At 44.6% G+C, this 17520-nt stretch overlaps 1 protein-coding gene and 1 long non-coding RNA gene across 3 annotated transcripts in view; one reads left to right on the top strand and one right to left on the bottom strand.

Annotated features, from left to right (window-relative positions):
* stab2 (stabilin 2) overlaps positions 1 to 15587 on the top strand; it is a 34885-nt gene extending 19298 nt beyond the window's left edge. For both annotated transcript variants that reach the window (XM_085139105.1, XM_085139106.1), the window contains 35 exons: positions 32 to 160; positions 276 to 338; positions 983 to 1084; positions 1157 to 1352; positions 1427 to 1522; positions 1645 to 1702; positions 1791 to 1864; positions 1977 to 2102; positions 2763 to 2836; positions 2924 to 2995; positions 3604 to 3723; positions 3790 to 3834; positions 3900 to 3986; positions 4111 to 4251; positions 4400 to 4528; positions 4903 to 4974; positions 9102 to 9278; positions 9492 to 9581; positions 9665 to 9811; positions 10244 to 10303; positions 10384 to 10507; positions 10887 to 11036; positions 11112 to 11216; positions 11390 to 11497; positions 11888 to 12081; positions 12190 to 12331; positions 12919 to 13052; positions 13143 to 13308; positions 13594 to 13700; positions 13775 to 13894; positions 13972 to 14118; positions 14457 to 14567; positions 14644 to 14775; positions 14923 to 15033; positions 15219 to 15587. In XM_085139105.1, the coding sequence (XP_084995231.1) occupies positions 32 to 160; positions 276 to 338; positions 983 to 1084; positions 1157 to 1352; positions 1427 to 1522; positions 1645 to 1702; positions 1791 to 1864; positions 1977 to 2102; positions 2763 to 2836; positions 2924 to 2995; positions 3604 to 3723; positions 3790 to 3834; positions 3900 to 3986; positions 4111 to 4251; positions 4400 to 4528; positions 4903 to 4974; positions 9102 to 9278; positions 9492 to 9581; positions 9665 to 9811; positions 10244 to 10303; positions 10384 to 10507; positions 10887 to 11036; positions 11112 to 11216; positions 11390 to 11497; positions 11888 to 12081; positions 12190 to 12331; positions 12919 to 13052; positions 13143 to 13308; positions 13594 to 13700; positions 13775 to 13894; positions 13972 to 14118; positions 14457 to 14567; positions 14644 to 14775; positions 14923 to 15033; positions 15219 to 15278 (3969 nt within the window). In that variant the 3' untranslated portion in view covers positions 15279 to 15587. The remainder of the gene's footprint in view (positions 1 to 31; positions 161 to 275; positions 339 to 982; positions 1085 to 1156; positions 1353 to 1426; positions 1523 to 1644; positions 1703 to 1790; positions 1865 to 1976; positions 2103 to 2762; positions 2837 to 2923; positions 2996 to 3603; positions 3724 to 3789; positions 3835 to 3899; positions 3987 to 4110; positions 4252 to 4399; positions 4529 to 4902; positions 4975 to 9101; positions 9279 to 9491; positions 9582 to 9664; positions 9812 to 10243; positions 10304 to 10383; positions 10508 to 10886; positions 11037 to 11111; positions 11217 to 11389; positions 11498 to 11887; positions 12082 to 12189; positions 12332 to 12918; positions 13053 to 13142; positions 13309 to 13593; positions 13701 to 13774; positions 13895 to 13971; positions 14119 to 14456; positions 14568 to 14643; positions 14776 to 14922; positions 15034 to 15218) is intronic.
* On the bottom strand, positions 2250 to 3608 carry LOC146499164 (uncharacterized). The gene is made up of 2 exons (XR_014870454.1): positions 3334 to 3608; positions 2250 to 3027 (listed from the first exon to the last, which is right to left on the bottom strand). It is a non-coding gene; the product is annotated as an uncharacterized LOC146499164 (long non-coding RNA).
* Positions 15588 to 17520: the final 1933 nt, after the last annotated feature.

The raw sequence follows: 17520 nt of genomic DNA, 5'->3' as shown, positions 1-17520 counted from the left end.
AAACCACCTGACCTGTGTTTTCCTCATGCAGCTGTTTGTGAATGATGCTCAGATAAACTCCTCTGACATCCTGTGCGGTAAAGGAGTGATCCACGGTCTGTCAGCTGTTCTTCAGATCAACAGAAATCGCTGTGATGATCTCACGTACACAAAAGTCATGGTAAGGTCCTCAGCCACCAGTTATGTCCTGCAGATACTTCAGCGCCTCCAATTCAGTTCAATGAATGGAGAAACAATCACATGATGAATATCAACGTTTTCTTTCTGCTCCAAAGGGGAACTGTGTCGACTGCTTATTCCACCAAAACAAGATTTGCCCCAATGACACCATCCCAGATGTAAGTTTTCTGACTTTTTCTGATCATCGTTAATCTTTCAAAGCTTAGACGTGAACACTTTTTAACCACCAGGCTCTCTAAACAAACTTTTATACCAAACTAGAATCGAATAAATGCAGCTAATAAAAAAAAAATCTGTTTGTTTGCAGATGATTAGATTTTATACTTAAGTAAGTTATGAAAGATGGAAAATTCTCCCCAAACTCAAAAGAATTACGTACAGTTTGTCCGACTTTACAAGACTAACAAGAAGTAGGAGAAGATATAGAGAGGACTTTATGGTATTCCACTAAAGTAATTTCATGACCTCCCAGTGATCACTGACCACTTTACTGTATGTGCTCTTGTGCCAGTTACAGATTGGTATCATTTAGTTGTATTTCATATCGAATTTGACATCTTCAAAAATAAACCAGCGTTTATTCGATGGAGCGTAAAAATGTTTTTCTTTTGTAATTTAGGTGAACTGAAATGAAGAGTTTTATTTTCACTGCTCTATCGCTTCACGCGGATAACTTGTTATACTGTGTAAATATTTTCTTGAAACATGCGTTGTAGAAAATGCTGAAATTAAGCTCAGATGCACAGCCTGGTCCATGAGAAGCTAAAGTCAAAGTAAGAAGTTGGTGTTTTGCTCTGTGCAGAAATCGGTGAGGAGGACGAGAAAGTGCATGTTCACCCGCACGTTTGAGGGCGAGTGGCTGCCGAGAATTGGCTGCAGAGCCACCTGCCTCCGGAAGAAGATCGTATGTCTCCTGCTCATTTCAGGGTAAGCATCCTCGGCAGCGTGGCACACTAGAACTCTTCTGTGCTTTCAGGAGCGGAGGTGCTGTGCAGGGTTTTTCGGGGAGCACTGTGAGGCATGCCCCGGTCCAAAGGGTCGGCCCTGCTTCGGTAATGGAGTGTGTGTGGACGGGACGAACGGGACCGGAGTGTGTCGGTGTAACGAAGGCTTCAACGGGACCGCCTGTGAAACCTGCCAGAGCGGCAAATACGGAGTCCACTGTGACCAAGGTTCAGTACGTTTCATTAGTCACATCATCTGTCATCTTCATCCTCACCTTCATCATCACGTGTTGTCTGCTCAGAGTGCGAATGCAAGAACGGACAGTGTAACGAGGGACTGAAGGGCGATGGGTCCTGCGAATGTGACGTGGACTGGAGGGGAGTCCACTGTGACCAAAGTAAGGCTGAATGTAGAGAAAAGTAAACGCTGTGATTTAGAACAACAAAATCTCATTTATGAGATAATTTTTAGAAATACTGTTTTTGTCATTTGTGCTGAGCTGCATCCGTGTTGTTGCAGAGATCGAAGCCAAAGCTGACGAGCAGTGCGGCTCGGTGAGATGCCACGGCAGTGCAAAGTAAGTCTGCACAAGTTTAACCGTTACTCTGCGTGCAGGACGCTGGAGGATTTATGCTTCCTGTTAAAACTTTGATCTGGTTTTATAGCTGTGTGACCGGCTCGTCCAGCCCTCAGTGTATCTGTGCTGCCGGCTTCAAAGGAAACGGGACTTTCTGTCAAGGTAACACATGTTATGAGCTCTGCAGGTCACTTACCTGCGGCTTTGGTCTGAGCTTGTTAAAGAGGATTCCTGTGAACCGCAAAGTTTGCTGAACACTTTGTGACTCATGCAGCCATAGATCCGTGCGTGGTGGATAACGGTGGCTGCAGTCTGTACGCTCTCTGTAAGAGGACTCGACCCGGCCGAAGAGACTGTGTCTGTAACGCCGGCTACGCGGGCGACGGACTTGTGTGTGTCGGTAAACTCAAAGCCACAACTGCTCACACCTGCTCACAGCTGCTCTGGCTTAGTTATAGTTGGTACAAGGAGTCAAAACGATTTTTAAAGAAGGAAAATTTAATTATTCCAAGTCAACATTAACTTGTTCAGATCACTTTATATTAAATTTTTAAAAAAAAGCAAAAATTAGCTAAGAGGAAATCACAATGAGGATTACAGGGGACATGAAAAAGTGCAAAATACAATCGTGAAAGTTAAAGCAAAAGTATTGACAATAAATCCAGTAATACTAGAAGGATGTGCTATACTTCGTAGTGTAATGGTCTGACTATGGTGGACAAAGTCTGCAGTAATGCAAAACATAAAAAGCATTTTGTGAAAGTTCAGCGAAATTAAAGCAAAAATACCAATGCAAAATATTCCAGATGTTAGTTCTTCCAGCATCACAGCAAAAAAGGATTCCAGACAATCAGAAAAGCTTTCAGAGCCAGCAAAATGACTGAAATTAAGTAGCTCTATTGATTTGCGTGGTTTGTGGTATTGTTGTGCTGTGAGGACTTTAAAAGCTCTGGCTCAGTATCGATCCTTGGCAGCAGCTTAAGTTATCAGACACACGATAAAAAGCTCGAACTCATCGTGAATCCGAGATAACCAGGTGGGGTTTTGTGTTTCTCCACAGAGATAAATCCCTGCCTGAAAGGAAACGGGGGTTGCCATGCCAATGCAGACTGCATTCACGTTGGACCGAACAAAGTAAAACTAGCTAACCTCTACAGTCTGACTTTAAGCACAGCTCTCTGCTGACGGTGGCGCTAAATGTAACTTTGTTTTCCTCGGCAGACTTCCTGTGTCTGCAGGGAATTTTACACCGGTGACGGGAAGAACTGCAACATCATCGACTTGTGCCGAAAGGTGAGTTTGTCTTCACTCTGGCTGGTTTCAAGCTGTGGGAAAGCTGAGTGATTCAGAATCAGATGATTACATCATTCAGCTAATAATCACACATACAGCCCATAGTAGCACTAAATCACAGCAGCACTTATCTTGGTGCACTTTCCCTGTAAGAAAACACCAATATGTGCAAGACTGTGAGGCAAGAGTTGCATCCATAAGTCCTATTGTGAAGGAGGAAGCTTGTTAGGCTGCTCTATTCAGTGTTCCCAGGACAATAATAATGTCCTTGCCTCCTTTAGCACAGGAACTGTGGTAGTCGTGTTTTCAGTCAGTGCTCTGGCTCTGGTAAGGCTCACCTGGCTGAGCTGGTGACCCAGGTATGCTGCAGAAGAGCAGCATACAGCCACCTGTCTGCTGTCCTGTCAAGACAGCAAAAACAACCCTGAAAGCTGTCTGAGGCTGATGTGCTTCCTTTTCTGGTCACTGAAGCTGAGGTTGAGCGTTGCACATACAGTTCTAGGTTTTCATGCTGCTCCTGTCTCTGTCGAAGGTTTCTTACTTTTATGCTGTAAAGACCACATAAATTCAAGCTGTTACCCTCTGATGTGTTGATGCTGATGTTCCAGAACAATGGCGGCTGTCATCGGAATGCCCGGTGCAACATGACAGGTCCAGGCACTCAAAGCTGCACCTGCAGGCAAAATTTCATCGGCGACGGTGTGACCTGCAAAGGCACTGTGGCGGGGGTGAGCAGCTGAAATAAAATGAAAGCGGCGCCACAGGGCTTTGCACTAACTGTTGTCTCGTTACAGGAAATGGAGAGACATCGACACACGGACTTTTACTTTGGTCTGATGGTGAGTAGTGCTCCCCTCTGTCGCCCCCTGCTGGTGGAATTGCATTAACAGAACTCTGTTTTCAGATAATGGAGATTTCCCTGCATGGGCGAGGGCCATTCACTGTCTTCATTCCAGACCCCGAGGCCTTCAGGACAAACAGTTCACGCGAGGTCAGACCTTTGGTTACTGCTGGACAAACATCAGAGTGTCTTTGAAGACACACTGTAATTACATCAGAGTCTGGTCAGCTCAGGATGAATCAGAAATTAACAAGTTTGTATTTTTATCTTTTAGATGAGACGGAAGAGAGAGTGGTACGCTAATGTCCTGCGCAGCCACATCGTCATGTGTCACACTCTCCTGGCTGCTGACCTGAGCCAACCACGAAACCTGACATCGCTGTCTGGACTCGTGCTGACCACCAGCATCACCCAGGTCAGCCCTCAGCTGGTTTAATAGATTTATGTCTATATTTATGAATCCTGCCAATAAACAAAGGCCGAATCGATGCTTTATTATAAACGAGCATTCTTCAGTTTTATTTCTGTCATTGGGACACTTTTTGTTTGGCTTTTTTTTTCAGGGCAGTGTCTTCATCAACCAGGCAAATGTGACAAAGAGCGATGACCTCAGTGTGAATGGAATCATCCATGAAATCGACAGGATTCTGTATCCTCCAGATGTGGACAAAGACAGTTTTATGCTCGCCCCTGTAAGTATCCATCAGGTCATTTTGGAATAACGAATCAGGGAAGCTGATGCTGAATGGATGGACTGGTTAGAGCTTTATTATCATATAAAACAATGACCATTGTTACTGAATTATAAAATGATCACTGAATGCTTTACTGTTACAGTGACATGTTAATTAATAATGTTTACCAGCTGTCTATTATTTCATGTTTATGAACATGACCTGTTTAATTACTGTTTAAATAACATGTAAAATGCTAAATATATTCTAAAATCTATTTATTGGTATAATATCATTTTTTCTAGCTCATTGAAACTGTGAGCAGCTGTCTGACTGTAGACTTTCTGGATGTAATGTTTCATGCACACCTTCATTCTGATGGTTTCCTGCAGGATGACTCTCAGCTGAACCTGACCGATGTGGCTGCACGTCACGGTTATCGAACCTTCTACAAACTGCTACAGGTAACACACTACAACTTCCCCTTCTTCCTTCTCACTGACAACAAGAGCTGCTTATAGAGAATTAGCTGGTTGTGTGTGTTTTTACTCTAATATTGTATTGTAATATTGCACTTTAAGGTGACTGTTGTTCTGAAGTGGTGCACCAATAACATATATTACAGCCAAAGTGCTTAAACCAATATATCAATGTTAACAGAGCAAAAGAAGTGTGTCACTGTTGTTCACTTTGTCCGATCATTGCTCAAACATGTGGAGCACAACAATACTATAACTTCTACCAGCAAAGCTGATGTTAAAATGAGATACTACACAACAACAAGCAGCATTAACACAACATTTAGACAAGCTGCACAATGGCATCACTTCCTCTGGGTTTTATAACAAACGAACACCTAGACTACAACATCAGGACACACATGCAAACTCCCTCACACACATATAATAATAATAATAATAATAATAATAATGCATTTTATTTGAGGGCGCCTTTCAGAAACCCAAGGTCACCTTACAAAGAACAAAATTAATAAAAGGAACAATAGTCATAAAATACATAAAATAAGTTAAAATTAAAAACAGAGCGTGACAATGGATAAAATCAGCATTAAAGCGAATAAGCCAGTTTAAACAGATGTGTTTTGAGCTGTGTCTTAAATACGGAAAGGGAGTCAATATTTCTTAGTGCAGGAGGAAGAGAGTTCCAGAGCCGAGGAGCAGAGCGACTGAAAGCTCTGTTCCCCATAGTGATAAGGTGTGAGGACGGAACAGTAAGATGAATAGCAGATGATGATCTGAGAAGGCGGGAAACAGTGGTGATATGGAGCAGGTCACACAAATATGAAGGAGCAGATTTATGGATACACTTGTATATAAGAAGTAAGATTTTAAAATTTATCCTGGCTTCTACGGGCAGCCAGTGAAGCTGCTGAAGAACTGGGGTAATATGAGCTCTTAACGGAGTGCAAGTTATGACCCGAGCTGCAGAATTTTGAAGTTTGAAGTTGGAGTTTATGAAGGGACCTTTTAGGGAGACCAAATAGGAGGGAATTGCAGTAATCAATACGGGACGTAATAAGACTATGGACAAGGATGGCAGCAGCATGGGGAGTAAGGAAGGGACGGAGTCGGTTAATATTACGGAAATGGAAGTAAGCAGACCCGGTTATGTAATTAATGTGAGACTGGAATGAAAGAGTATTATCAAGTATGACACCCAAACTCTTAACCTGAGGGGAGGAAAGGGTAGGAGAATTTTCAATGTTAATGGAAAAACTGTGGGCTTTAGTTAAGATAGATGGTGTACCAACAAGTAAAACTTCAGTTTTATTACTGTTAAGTTTGAGAAAATTGGAGGAGAACCAGGATCTAATCTCAATAAGACAGTTTGAGAGGGAGGTAGGTGGGAGGGATGAATTGGGTTTAGAAGAAAGGTAGAGCTGGGTGTCATCGGCATAACAGTGAAAATTTATATTATATTTTCGGAATATATAACCAAGAGGGAGCATGTAAATAATGAATAAAAGAGGCCCTGATACTGAACCCTGGGACACACCAGCAGAAACAGGATAGAGAGTTGAAGAATGGGATTTAAGTTGGATAAACTGAGTGCGGTCTGAGAGATAGGAGGTAAACCAGGCAAGGGGGGTGTGACTAATGCCAATGGAAGCTAACCGGTTGAGGAGAATATTGTGAGAAATGGTATCAAACGCCACACTAAGATCAAGAAGGATGAGGATGGATAGGAGACCAGAATCAGCTGCCATCAGAAGGTCATTGGTAATTCTTAACAGAGCAGTTTCTGTGCTATGATTGGGGCGGAAACCAGATTGAAATTGTTCATAGAGATTATGGTCATTGAGATGTAAATGAAGCTGGGCGGCGACAACTTTTTCAAGAATTTTTGAAATAAAGGGGAGATTTGATATAGGGCGAAGATTATCAAAGTTATTGGGGTCTGCACCAGGCCTTTTGAGAATTGGGATAACAGAAGCCTTTTTCAGTGCTTCAGGAACAATCCCAGTGTTCAGGGAGGAATGAATAATATTGGTTATGAGAGGTGCTAATGAGGGAAGACAGGCTTTAATTAACACAGTAGGGAGAGGGTCAAGTTGACAGGTGGATGACTTAGATTCTTTAATGAGATTAGATACATCAGTTATGGGGGGAAGAGTAAAGCTTGAAAACAACTGACAGGAAGACAGTTGGGGAACCAGGAAGTCTACTTCAGAGTCAGGAGCTCCTAAAGAGTTAAGTTGACGGTGAATGTCTGAGATTTTACAAGTGAAAAAAGAGATAAGAGAGTTGCAAAAATCAACAGAATACATGTGGGAGGGGAATGTGTCTGGAGGTTTTGTAATTTTACTGAACAATGAATAGAGGGACCTGGAGTTACCTTCATTAGAACTAATTAAACCAGAGTAGTAAGCAGATTTGGCTGAGGCAATGCAGTCCTTATAGAACAAAACATGATCATTGTGCATTTCTTTATGTACAGTAAGTCCGGTTTTCTTGAATAGACGTTCGAGTTGGCATCCTTTAGCTTTAAGGTGACGCAGGTCAGAGGTAAACCATGGAGCTGAACGGGAAAATGAGACAGTTCGATGTTTAAGGGGAGCAAATATGTTAAGAAGGTTATGAAGGTTGATATTGTAATGACAGACGAGTTCATGAGGGGTTGAGGAGCTGTGGATAGATGGAAGGTCATGGACGGCAGATGAAAAAACAGCTGGGTTAATATTACTAATTTTCCTAAAAGTGATATTACGAGAGATACAGGTTTTGTAAGCGGTTATGTTTGCATCAAAAGAAATAAACATATAATCAGACTGGGGAAACATGTGGCTTTACAATGGGTGGGGGTAATGCCAGAACAACAGACCAAATCCAGGATATGACCTTTAGAGCGGGTAGGAAATTTTATGTACTGTAGAAGCCCAAAACTTTCCAGGCAGGAGGTAAAATCTCTGGAAAGAGGGATTTTATCATTGTCCATATGAATATTGAAGTCACCAGCAATGATCAGATTTGGAGAGTACAGTACAGAGAAATAAGTGAGAAGAGCAAAAAATTCATTTAAAAACTCCTTGTTTGGCTTAGGTGGCCGATAAACAGTACATATGATGGTGGGGGTAGATCCAGGGAGCTGTAGTGCAATGTATTCAAATGAATGGGAGGGAGGGGCAGAGACAGGGAGTACTTTCCAGTGCTTCCGGTGAATTATCGCGAGACCTCCGCCCCTCCCCGAGATGCGCGGTTGACAGGTGTAAACAAACTCAGATGGAGTGGAGTCATTGACAGAAACAAAGTCATTGGGCTGTTGCCACGTTTCAGTCAAACAAAGAAAGTCCAACCTACGATCACAGAGGAGATCATGTACGAGATGTCCCTTACCAGTGAGAGAGCAGATGTTTAATAGACCAAACTTGATGCTGGCGTTACCATTCCTGACAGTAGGCTTAGTTGATTTAGCCAGGTGGGCCAGCACACTGTGGTCAACAGCCCGGTCAGCCTTGCAGGGAAGACGACGAGTTTTTGACCAGATGGAAAATATTGAGTTGGTGTCACTGATGTTGAACTTCCGCTGAAGCCCTCAGTGGATATACCCGCGGCGGGGCTGGAAGGCGATGTCCGGGTAGAAGTATAGAGCCACAGGTGAAGAGACAGCCAGGCAAAAACGGAGCCGCAAAAGATCCGTAGCAGAGTACTGGAGAAGAGCTGTCGGCGGGTGATGAATGATGGATAAAAAAATCCCAGGTGAGCACAAGCCACACCAACACCCTGTGGATCCGCATCTTAATCAGGGCCGAGCACTGAACACAAACGGAGGGACCGAACAACCAGCTGACAGCTGCAGCGCAAGCCCGCAAATATTGCGAAAACAAGTCAAAACAGGGTTGCGCCTTAGATACTTGATTCAAATTGTCATCAGCAACTGAAAAAAAATTATAATAGTAATAGTAATAATAATAACCGGTGAGCAGCGGCAGCCAAGCGCGCCAGCGTTCACTCGACCGGAAGCCACCAGTATACTCACACATAGATGGATGGAGTGGACTGTGGAGTGAACTAGCAGAAGGGCTGGTGTCCTGTTAGCCAGTTTTATTCGCATGAAATCTCATGTTTTTCAGGACACAGGTGTAATGGACCTGGTGAATGATATCATGTACCAGCCGGTGACAATCTTCCTGCCGTCAGACGGTGTCATGGCATCTCTGCCGCAGGAACAGAAGGACTTCCTGTTCCACCAACACAATCGACCCCAGCTGATGGAGTACCTGAAATACCACATCCTGCACAGCCAGAAGGTAAAAGTTCTTTAAAGGGTACTTTTAGAGAAGCGTTAGACACTTTACAGCATGGCAGCTGGAAGAACAGCTCTGAAAGATTTGATAACTGGGATAAAATGTGAGGGTGCCTCAGGCAGGTTATCGCAGAACAAACATGGTGCTGTGGAGGTAAAAACGCTGAAGCAGGTCAGGTGGTTTCTCAGGTTTAGTTTAAAATGCCTTTAATCTCAGGTTTACGCTGAAGGACTGATCTTCCTGGACTCGGCTCGGAGTTTGCAGGGTTCGCCGCTCTCCTTCTCCTGTGGTGGGACAGACAACATTGTGAGTACTACAGTAAGAGAAATCTACAGCAAAGACAAACAAGACAAACATGGACTCCAAATAACCAACTGTCCTTTGAACAGGGAGAAATCTTCATCAACAACAGGAAGTGTCGGATTGTTCAGAGACACCTCATCTTTAAAGCGGGCATTGCCTACGGGATCGACTGCTTGCTAACTCCTCCCAGCCTCGGAGGACGCTGTGATGAACAAAAAACCTTTGACCTTCCGGTGAATCCTCACTTTACTGTCTGAGATGCATCTGAATGCTACCTGGAACAACCAGACATACTGATTCTGACTGTGTAAACTGTTAATGCTGATCGTGTTGGAGCACGGGTTGTTTGTAACTCGTAGGCTTGAGTGTACTCACACAGTGAAAGTAACGGTGAGAGCCTGGCCTTACCTACAGTCTTAGAGGCCTGCTGTGTTCATGTTTTAGTTTCTGGTTATTTTTCCTGTAGAGGTGAAACAGTCTGAAAAATGATTTAGAGCACCGAGAGCCTGGCAGTGGAGTGTGACACAACTCCACACTAGTGTGGGTTTAAAAAAGTTAGATGGTCCTAAAATCAGTCAAACATTTCACACAGCAGCACAAATAAAAAGATTTTTGCAGGTGAGCTGATGGTTCATTTGATCTTTTCTTTTCTTCTTCTGTGGTAGACAAGCTGTGGAGGATGCAGCTTTTCTGCCACTCGCTGTCCTGCGGGAGGCATTCGTAAGGTCTGAGTCCCATCTTTAACAAACTCACTGCCTCTGTCAGGCTGAGCCTCGAAGGAAACGTCTCTGTTTTTTGTGTTCAGGAGGTTCAGAAGTGTGATCTGCCCACCTTTTCCTTTGCTAAGAACACCGGCTGTCGCCCCATCTGCACCTTTAACATGTGGGAGCCAAAGTGTTGTCGTGGTTACTATGGACGAGACTGTCTGGGTGAGATAACAACGTCATCCTCATATTAAAACCATTTCTTCAGTCTTTCTTAAATTTGTGAAACTTTTTTAGGGGGAATTGAACAGTTTTTGTTGTGTGACAGAATATTCAGCTTTTTATATCGTTAATTAAAAGCAAAGAATAAATATTCTGATTGGCTGCGGTTAGAGTTAGGGTTGGTGCTGAGGTTATCACTGATAATGATTTGAGGGTCTGTCCCAGTGAGAGGTAGGGTACACCTGGATAAGTCACCAGTGCTTCAGTGAGCATTTCAAAATGCAAATGATCTCAGTGACATCATATAAATGAGCAGGTTACGTCACTGATTGATTTGATTGATTCAGCTACTGATGGACTGCCTTCTCTGCTCTCTGTGCAGGGTGTCCTGGGGGGGTCAGATCTCCCTGCAATAACCGTGGGAAATGTGATGACGGTCACCTTGGTAACGGTACCTGTACCTGCGACACGGGTTTCAGAGGCACGTCCTGTGAGCTTTGCAGTGATGGATTCTATGGACCCACCTGTAAAGGTGAGTAATAGACGGGGTTTTCTCTGCAGCGTCAGATTGTAACACTCTTACTATCCTGACTTGCTTGTTTTTCAGCCTGTAACTGCTCAGAGCATGGGTCATGTGACGACGGGTGGAAAGGTACGGGTTTGTGTTTCTGTGAGGCCAGATGGACCGGAGACCGCTGTGACGTTCAGCAGAGTGAGTTCATTTCCTTCGTTGGCTTAGACTGAATTAGATAAAACCGATCAGTCCTAAAGACACTCACCAGCTCTCAGCGCAGTTCAGACCAAACCTGAGAATGAAAATACTCAGGTATGAAAAGTAGATGTTTGTGCACTTTAATCACACTCATGTTTCTGTGTCTCCTCCAGCTGAGATCTTTCAGTGTTCTCCAGCCTGCTCTCCAAAAGCCGTCTGTAAGGCAAACAACACCTGTGAGTGCCGGCCTTTTCATGATGGTGACGGATTCACTTGCACAGGTAACGGTGGACCAGCATGAGGTGCCATCTCACTTTTAACCTCTTTCAATCTCATTTAACCCGAACTCTTTCATGGCATGCATTTTTAATTTCTCTGTGCTATTTGGCTTCATAGTGTTCAATAGAACACTATGAAGTCACAGTTGAGTAATGATGTGCAAAACTCTTTATTTGATGTCTGAACATAGCAAAATTTTTCCCGAGTACAAAAAGAAAATGAGAAACAACAATTGTGCTCCTTTGAGCAATATGGCTCATTTAAAAGCCATTTGAAAGAGCAAAATTTAGTATTGTGATCTAGACAACCCAAAATGTGATATCCCCATATGTGGATGCCAGGTCCTTGGGGGTTAAATGATGGTAGCTGAGTGTGTACATCTTTCCCTGCAGTGGTGGACATCTGTCAGATCTGGAATGGGGGCTGTGCTAAGGGGGCCAAGTGCTCACAGAATGGAGGTAAGGTGAGCTGCACCTGTCCCAAAGGTCACACTGGAGACGGGTTCACCTGTCAGCCCATCGACCCCTGTGCATTAGGAGACAATGGTGGCTGCCATGAACACGCTGTATGCACCATGACGGCTCCGGTAAGGACGACATGGGACTTGTTTTCTAAGGTTACACCATCAGGTCCTCCTTACCTGTAAAAGTGTGTGTGTGTGTGTGTGTGTGTGTGTGTGTGTGCGCGCGCACAGGGGAGGAGGAAGTGCATGTGTAAGAACAACTACATCGGAGACGGAGTGACCTGTGAGGTCAAACAGCTGCCTATCAGCCGCTGTCTGCAAAACAACGGCCAGTGTCATCGCGACGCCAAATGCACCGACCTCCACTTTGAAGGTACACGTGAACGTCATTCAAGTGGAAGCTCATTGGACGATGAAGTATTGAGCAGGAGTGTTTCATGCAGGATGAATCCATATTGTTATTGTGAACGAGGTCGTGACGTTTGCTTACAGCAGCCGATTTAACCCTCGGAGCTCGAACCCTGACTTTTTTTGAAGTGGAGCAGAAAGTTTGTGTCTGTTGTGATGTGTTTACAAAGATTAATATTTTCCTGCTGATTGTCAAATCTTTCAATTCAAATTTCTCTGAGCCTCATTTGTGTCAGCAGCAGCTACACACCAGGGGGTGTTGCTGCACAGAGTAGCGGGTATTTACTAAAACATACATGGAGTGTTTAAGAAATTTACTGTTGTTTCAAATGAATCATCAATGAATGAATAACTCTCAGAATATCTCTAATTATACTTGAATCATAACTTTTTGTACCTTCATGGAAAAAGAAGACATGTATGAATTCATTAATCTGTGTTCCTTTTTCTTACCTGTAGGTGGAGCTGAGTGTTCCCTTCACTGATAACCTTGACATGCTGAACTTCTCCCTCACTATTTTTCGTACATTCTGATATTTATGTGTTGTGCAGATTCGATGCTCGGTGTGTTCCACTATCGTTCCAAGAAAGGTCAGTACAAACTGAACTACACGGCGGCTGAGCAGGCCTGCGCTGCAGAGGGAGGCCGCCTGGCCACGTACACTCAACTGGCCTACGCTCAGCAGGTCAGTGAACACATCACAGTAGCTCCCGGACAATTGACGTCAGCCCCTGGCACTCCTGCTGAAACATGTCGGCTGTGTGTGGCTCTGCAGGGCGGGCTGAACATGTGTGCTGCTGGCTGGTTGGACCAGGCCCGGGTGGCGTACCCCACCACCTACTCCAACCCAAAGTGTGGCTTCGGACACGTGGGCATCGTGGACTACGGCACCCGCAAAAACCTGAGCGAGACCTGGGACACCTTCTGTTACAGGATGCAAGGTGAGGGAGGAAGATGATGACACGTCTGGCTTCATGTGAACACAAGTGAAAGTAAATCTGTTTGTCAGATCTCTATAATGCAGACAGTGTGTTTATTAAGATATGAGCAGGTGAGGTGCACTTTATTTAAAGTTTGTAAATACTTAGTAAAATTTGGCTGTGAGGGAAAAGGCACATTTGTTCCTTCACAGTAGCTGGAAGTCTGCACAGACTAGGTTTGTTAGTTGAAGCGTGCTCAGTGCCATGGTTACATGCAGATGATCGGCCCGTGTGTCTTTGTCTCAGAGGTGAAGTGCGAGTGCAAACGAGGTTACACTGGGGACGGTTTCAGCTGTACTGGAAATCTGCTGCAGGTCCTGAGATCCACACCGAGCTTCTCAAACTTCCTCACCGTGAGTGACGTCAGATCGCTCAGATGCCACTGATCATTGCCTGCACATGTAAAATCCTATCCCTCCTTCTGCAGCAAATCCTGAACTGCTCCCAGGCTTCCGAGTCGGGGAAGCAGCTCGTGCAGCGTCTCAGTAACCTGACTGTCCAGTCCACTCTGTTCGTACCTGACAACAGCGGCCTGCCCGGCAACCAGGTGAGCCATTCACCAGGGCCCTTTAATTTTGTCACACATACAGTTACATCGGTGTGCTCACCTGTGCGTTCCTCCAGACTCTGTCTCTGCGTGACATTGAGTTCCACCTGTCGGAGGGTCAGGCTTTCCCTCTGAGCCAGCTGAAGAACGGCAGCCGGATCAGAACTCGAGTCGGCAGACTGACCGTCCTCGGAGTCGCCGACCAGCTTGACCCGTCGGCTCTGGTCAGAACCATGCTCATGCAACCGTCATGCACCGCTACACTAACGCGCCTCGCTCCTCCTGCTCACTGCGTCAATCTGAATCAGAGAAGACCAAAAGCCTTCTGCAGCACAGTGATCTGACCTAAACGTGCTCAGAGTGCCCCCCTCATGTTTATGGGCTACCTTTGCTAAAGTGCTGCCTTTCCACCTCATTTATGTGTCTGAGAGAGCAAACAGAACTGTCCTGTCTCTGTGCGTATGTGTCTGAGTGTGTGTGTGTCTTTGTGTGTCTCTGAGTGTGTGTTTGTGTGTTGTTTCTGTTGTTTGTATGAAGTTCTAATCTGGTTTCGTTCTCTCAGTCGTTTCGTTACATCAACGACCGCTTCGTCAGCGACTCTGACATTATGGCTGCCAACGGTATCATCCACGTCATTCAGGGACCCCTAAAGGCCCCGGTCCCTCACCCACAGGTGAGTCCGACCTGCCTCCATAATCAGAATGCACACTCCTTATCTGACCCCCTGAATTCTCTGATTGGCTCTGCAGATGCATGTGGCGCACAAAGCTGGGATGGGCATCGGCGTGGTGCTGCTGATCGCGTTGGTGGGCGGAGCCATCTTTGTGGGATACCGCTTCTACCGTAACAACACCAAACCCTTCCAGTTCCACTACTTCAAGGTCAGACTGGAACTTTGCACTGAGGCTAAGGTTCCAGGGGGAGTGCTGTCAGTGTGACGCACCTCATCATGACATTTTTATGTGACGCAGCTTCACTATCGATCTTCACTCGTGTAACTCGAGTTACTCCTGTGGTTGCTCTGACAGGAGGATGATGGGGAGGAAGAAGCTCCGCCCACAAACAGCAGCCGCAACATCTGTAACCCGGTGTATGAAGCGGCGCCACCGGCTGGCGAGTCCAGTGCGTCGGCGGTCACGGTGAGTCATCGGCGGACGTTTGTGCAGCTCAGAATGAAAGCTGTGACCAACGACCAGACTGCAGTCTGCTCTTAGTTTACAGCACGCTCTGTTTCATTCAAACCTTTCAGGCTCTCACTCTGACGACTGAGAGGAGGATTTTATTCGCTTTAATGAGCAGTCAGGTGATTACACTGTGTTTGCAGGTGGACGACAAACACGAGGTGGAGAACGCAGGAAGTTACGACCTGCTGCAGATCAGCTGAGAGGAAAGTGGAACCTTGGCTGATGTCTTTACCCCTCGGTGGACTGGGACGTCTGTGGCCAGCTGGGTCGCCGACACTGCCGGTGCAGACAAGTCCCGTTTCAGGCTTCTCTCTGTGAACTGAAGGACTGCTTCGCCCAAAACTTAAAGTTCGCCTAGCAGAGTTGGAAACAACACAACAATGCTTTTCATTTTCTCTGCAGTCTCTCATTTATGAAATGATTCCTGTATAAAAAATATTTTACTGCAGATATGTTTAAATTAACAGATATAAATGAAAAACTGCAAATAAAGCCGAGCTGAATGGGAATGCTGTCGTTTCATGGCCTCCATCTGCCTGTCAGAGAGTCGTCCTCATGACTAAATACACTGAATGTGGATACTTTGATGTAGTGATGTCACTACGCGCACAAACACACAAGTGCAATAGGCAGAAATGTAAAATATGAGAATCTGTGATGAATGGATTAATTTCCTTGAGTTTTTCTGTGATTGTCCCAGAAACACTAGGCTGGGTTTGTTGTTCAGGTAAAACAACCAGGTGTGAACCGGCTTCACTGACACAGCCAGGAAGGAACTCATAGTGGGACTGAACAGAACACTGCAGAATTCAGAGGTCACTGACGGACCGTTGCCCCCTGCAGGCCACAGCTCGTTACACGATTAATGTGAAATGTAATGTTTTACCCGGTCGGTCGTACACACAGCGGGCAGACTAGGAGCAGCTGGCTATAATCCAGTTTCCCCGCATGTGCACATGAAAGGGGCGGTGTTGGCACCATCTGACTAATCTACAAGGGGCATTTCATAAGTCACATGACTATGGCACCTAGATCAGAAGAGTTTTCAAATAACAGAAACATACCAGTTTAAGTGAGCTGGACACTGTGGGGCCCATGTGGGTGTGACCACAGTGTCTGCTTGGTGGTTTCTGTTAATTTTTCTGCACCAAACTTCTTTTACCACAAAAATGTACTTTTTACTTCACTCCTACATTTGCTTGACAGGTGTATCTGCTGCCACCTGCTCTTCAGCACAAACTGATATTTTCACTCACCCACTCAGATGGGTACGTGTCAGATAATAACCGACACGTACCCATCACAGTCTGCTTCTCAGTCACAAATCTGAGAACGACACTATATATATATATATATATATATATATAAAATATTAAACACATTCAGAAGGCTGTGCTTTCAAAACATACAAACGTGAGTGCTACAAAACTAATCTGTGTGAATAAAAAAATGACCTCAATAAACAGAGAGCTGATCATAGTGTACTTATGTAGTGAAAAACAATTACATTTATATAAAAGTGATCTATGGTCAGTTTCATGCGACATACTGTGAGATTTACGTGAAAAGTAAATACAGGAACATTTCAGTTGAATTTATTACTGATATAATGCAGAGGAACCCCAACAATCACATAACCCCCATGAGCAAGTACTTTGGCGACAACTCCCAATTAACAGGAAGAAACGTCCAGCAGATCCAGGCTCAGTGAGGGGCGGCCATCTGAGACACCGGTAAGAGAAAGAAGACAGGACAAAGACATGCTGTGGAAGAGAGCCAGAGATGAACAATAACTAATGATTAAATGCAGAGAAGTGAGTGAAGAAGAAACACTGCATCATGGGAATCCTCCAGCAGCCTACACCTATTGCACCATAACTAAGGGAGGATTGAGGGTCACCTGATCCAGCCCTAACTATATGCTTTAGCAAAAACGAAAGTTTGAAGCCTAATCTTAAAAGTATAGATAGTGTCTGTCTCCCAAATCCAAACTGGAAGCTATTTCCACAGAAGAGGGGCCTGAAAGTTGAAGGCTCTGCCTCTACTACTTTTAAATACTCTAAGAACTACAATTAAGTCTGCAGACTGAGAGCAAAGTGCTCTAATTTGGCGCTATGGTACTATCAGGTCATTAAGATAAGATGGGGCCTGATTATTCAAGACCTTGTGAGGAGAAGGATTTCAAATTGTGGATTTAACAGGGAGCCAATGAAGAGAAGCCAGTATAGGAGAATCTATCTCTACTCCTGTGTAATCCATAACTGTAAATTTAAATATTATAGAAGTTTTTCAGGAAACACTTAAATGTTCAGTTTTTATGCCACATGTCAGAACTGGAGTGTGATTAAAGTTGTGGGTGGGCTCTTTCACATTTTGCCTAGTTTTAGTTTAATATTATATTAGGCGTAATGCTGAGGCTGTCATTTTTAGAATCTACATGGA

Source organism: Neolamprologus multifasciatus, chromosome 17 (assembly GCF_963576455.1).
Source record: "Neolamprologus multifasciatus chromosome 17, fNeoMul1.2, whole genome shotgun sequence".
NCBI classification, from domain to species: Eukaryota; Metazoa; Chordata; class Actinopteri; order Cichliformes; family Cichlidae; genus Neolamprologus; species Neolamprologus multifasciatus.
Note: the sequence above shows the minus strand (reverse complement) of the source record. Positions and strands in the feature narration are given on the sequence as shown.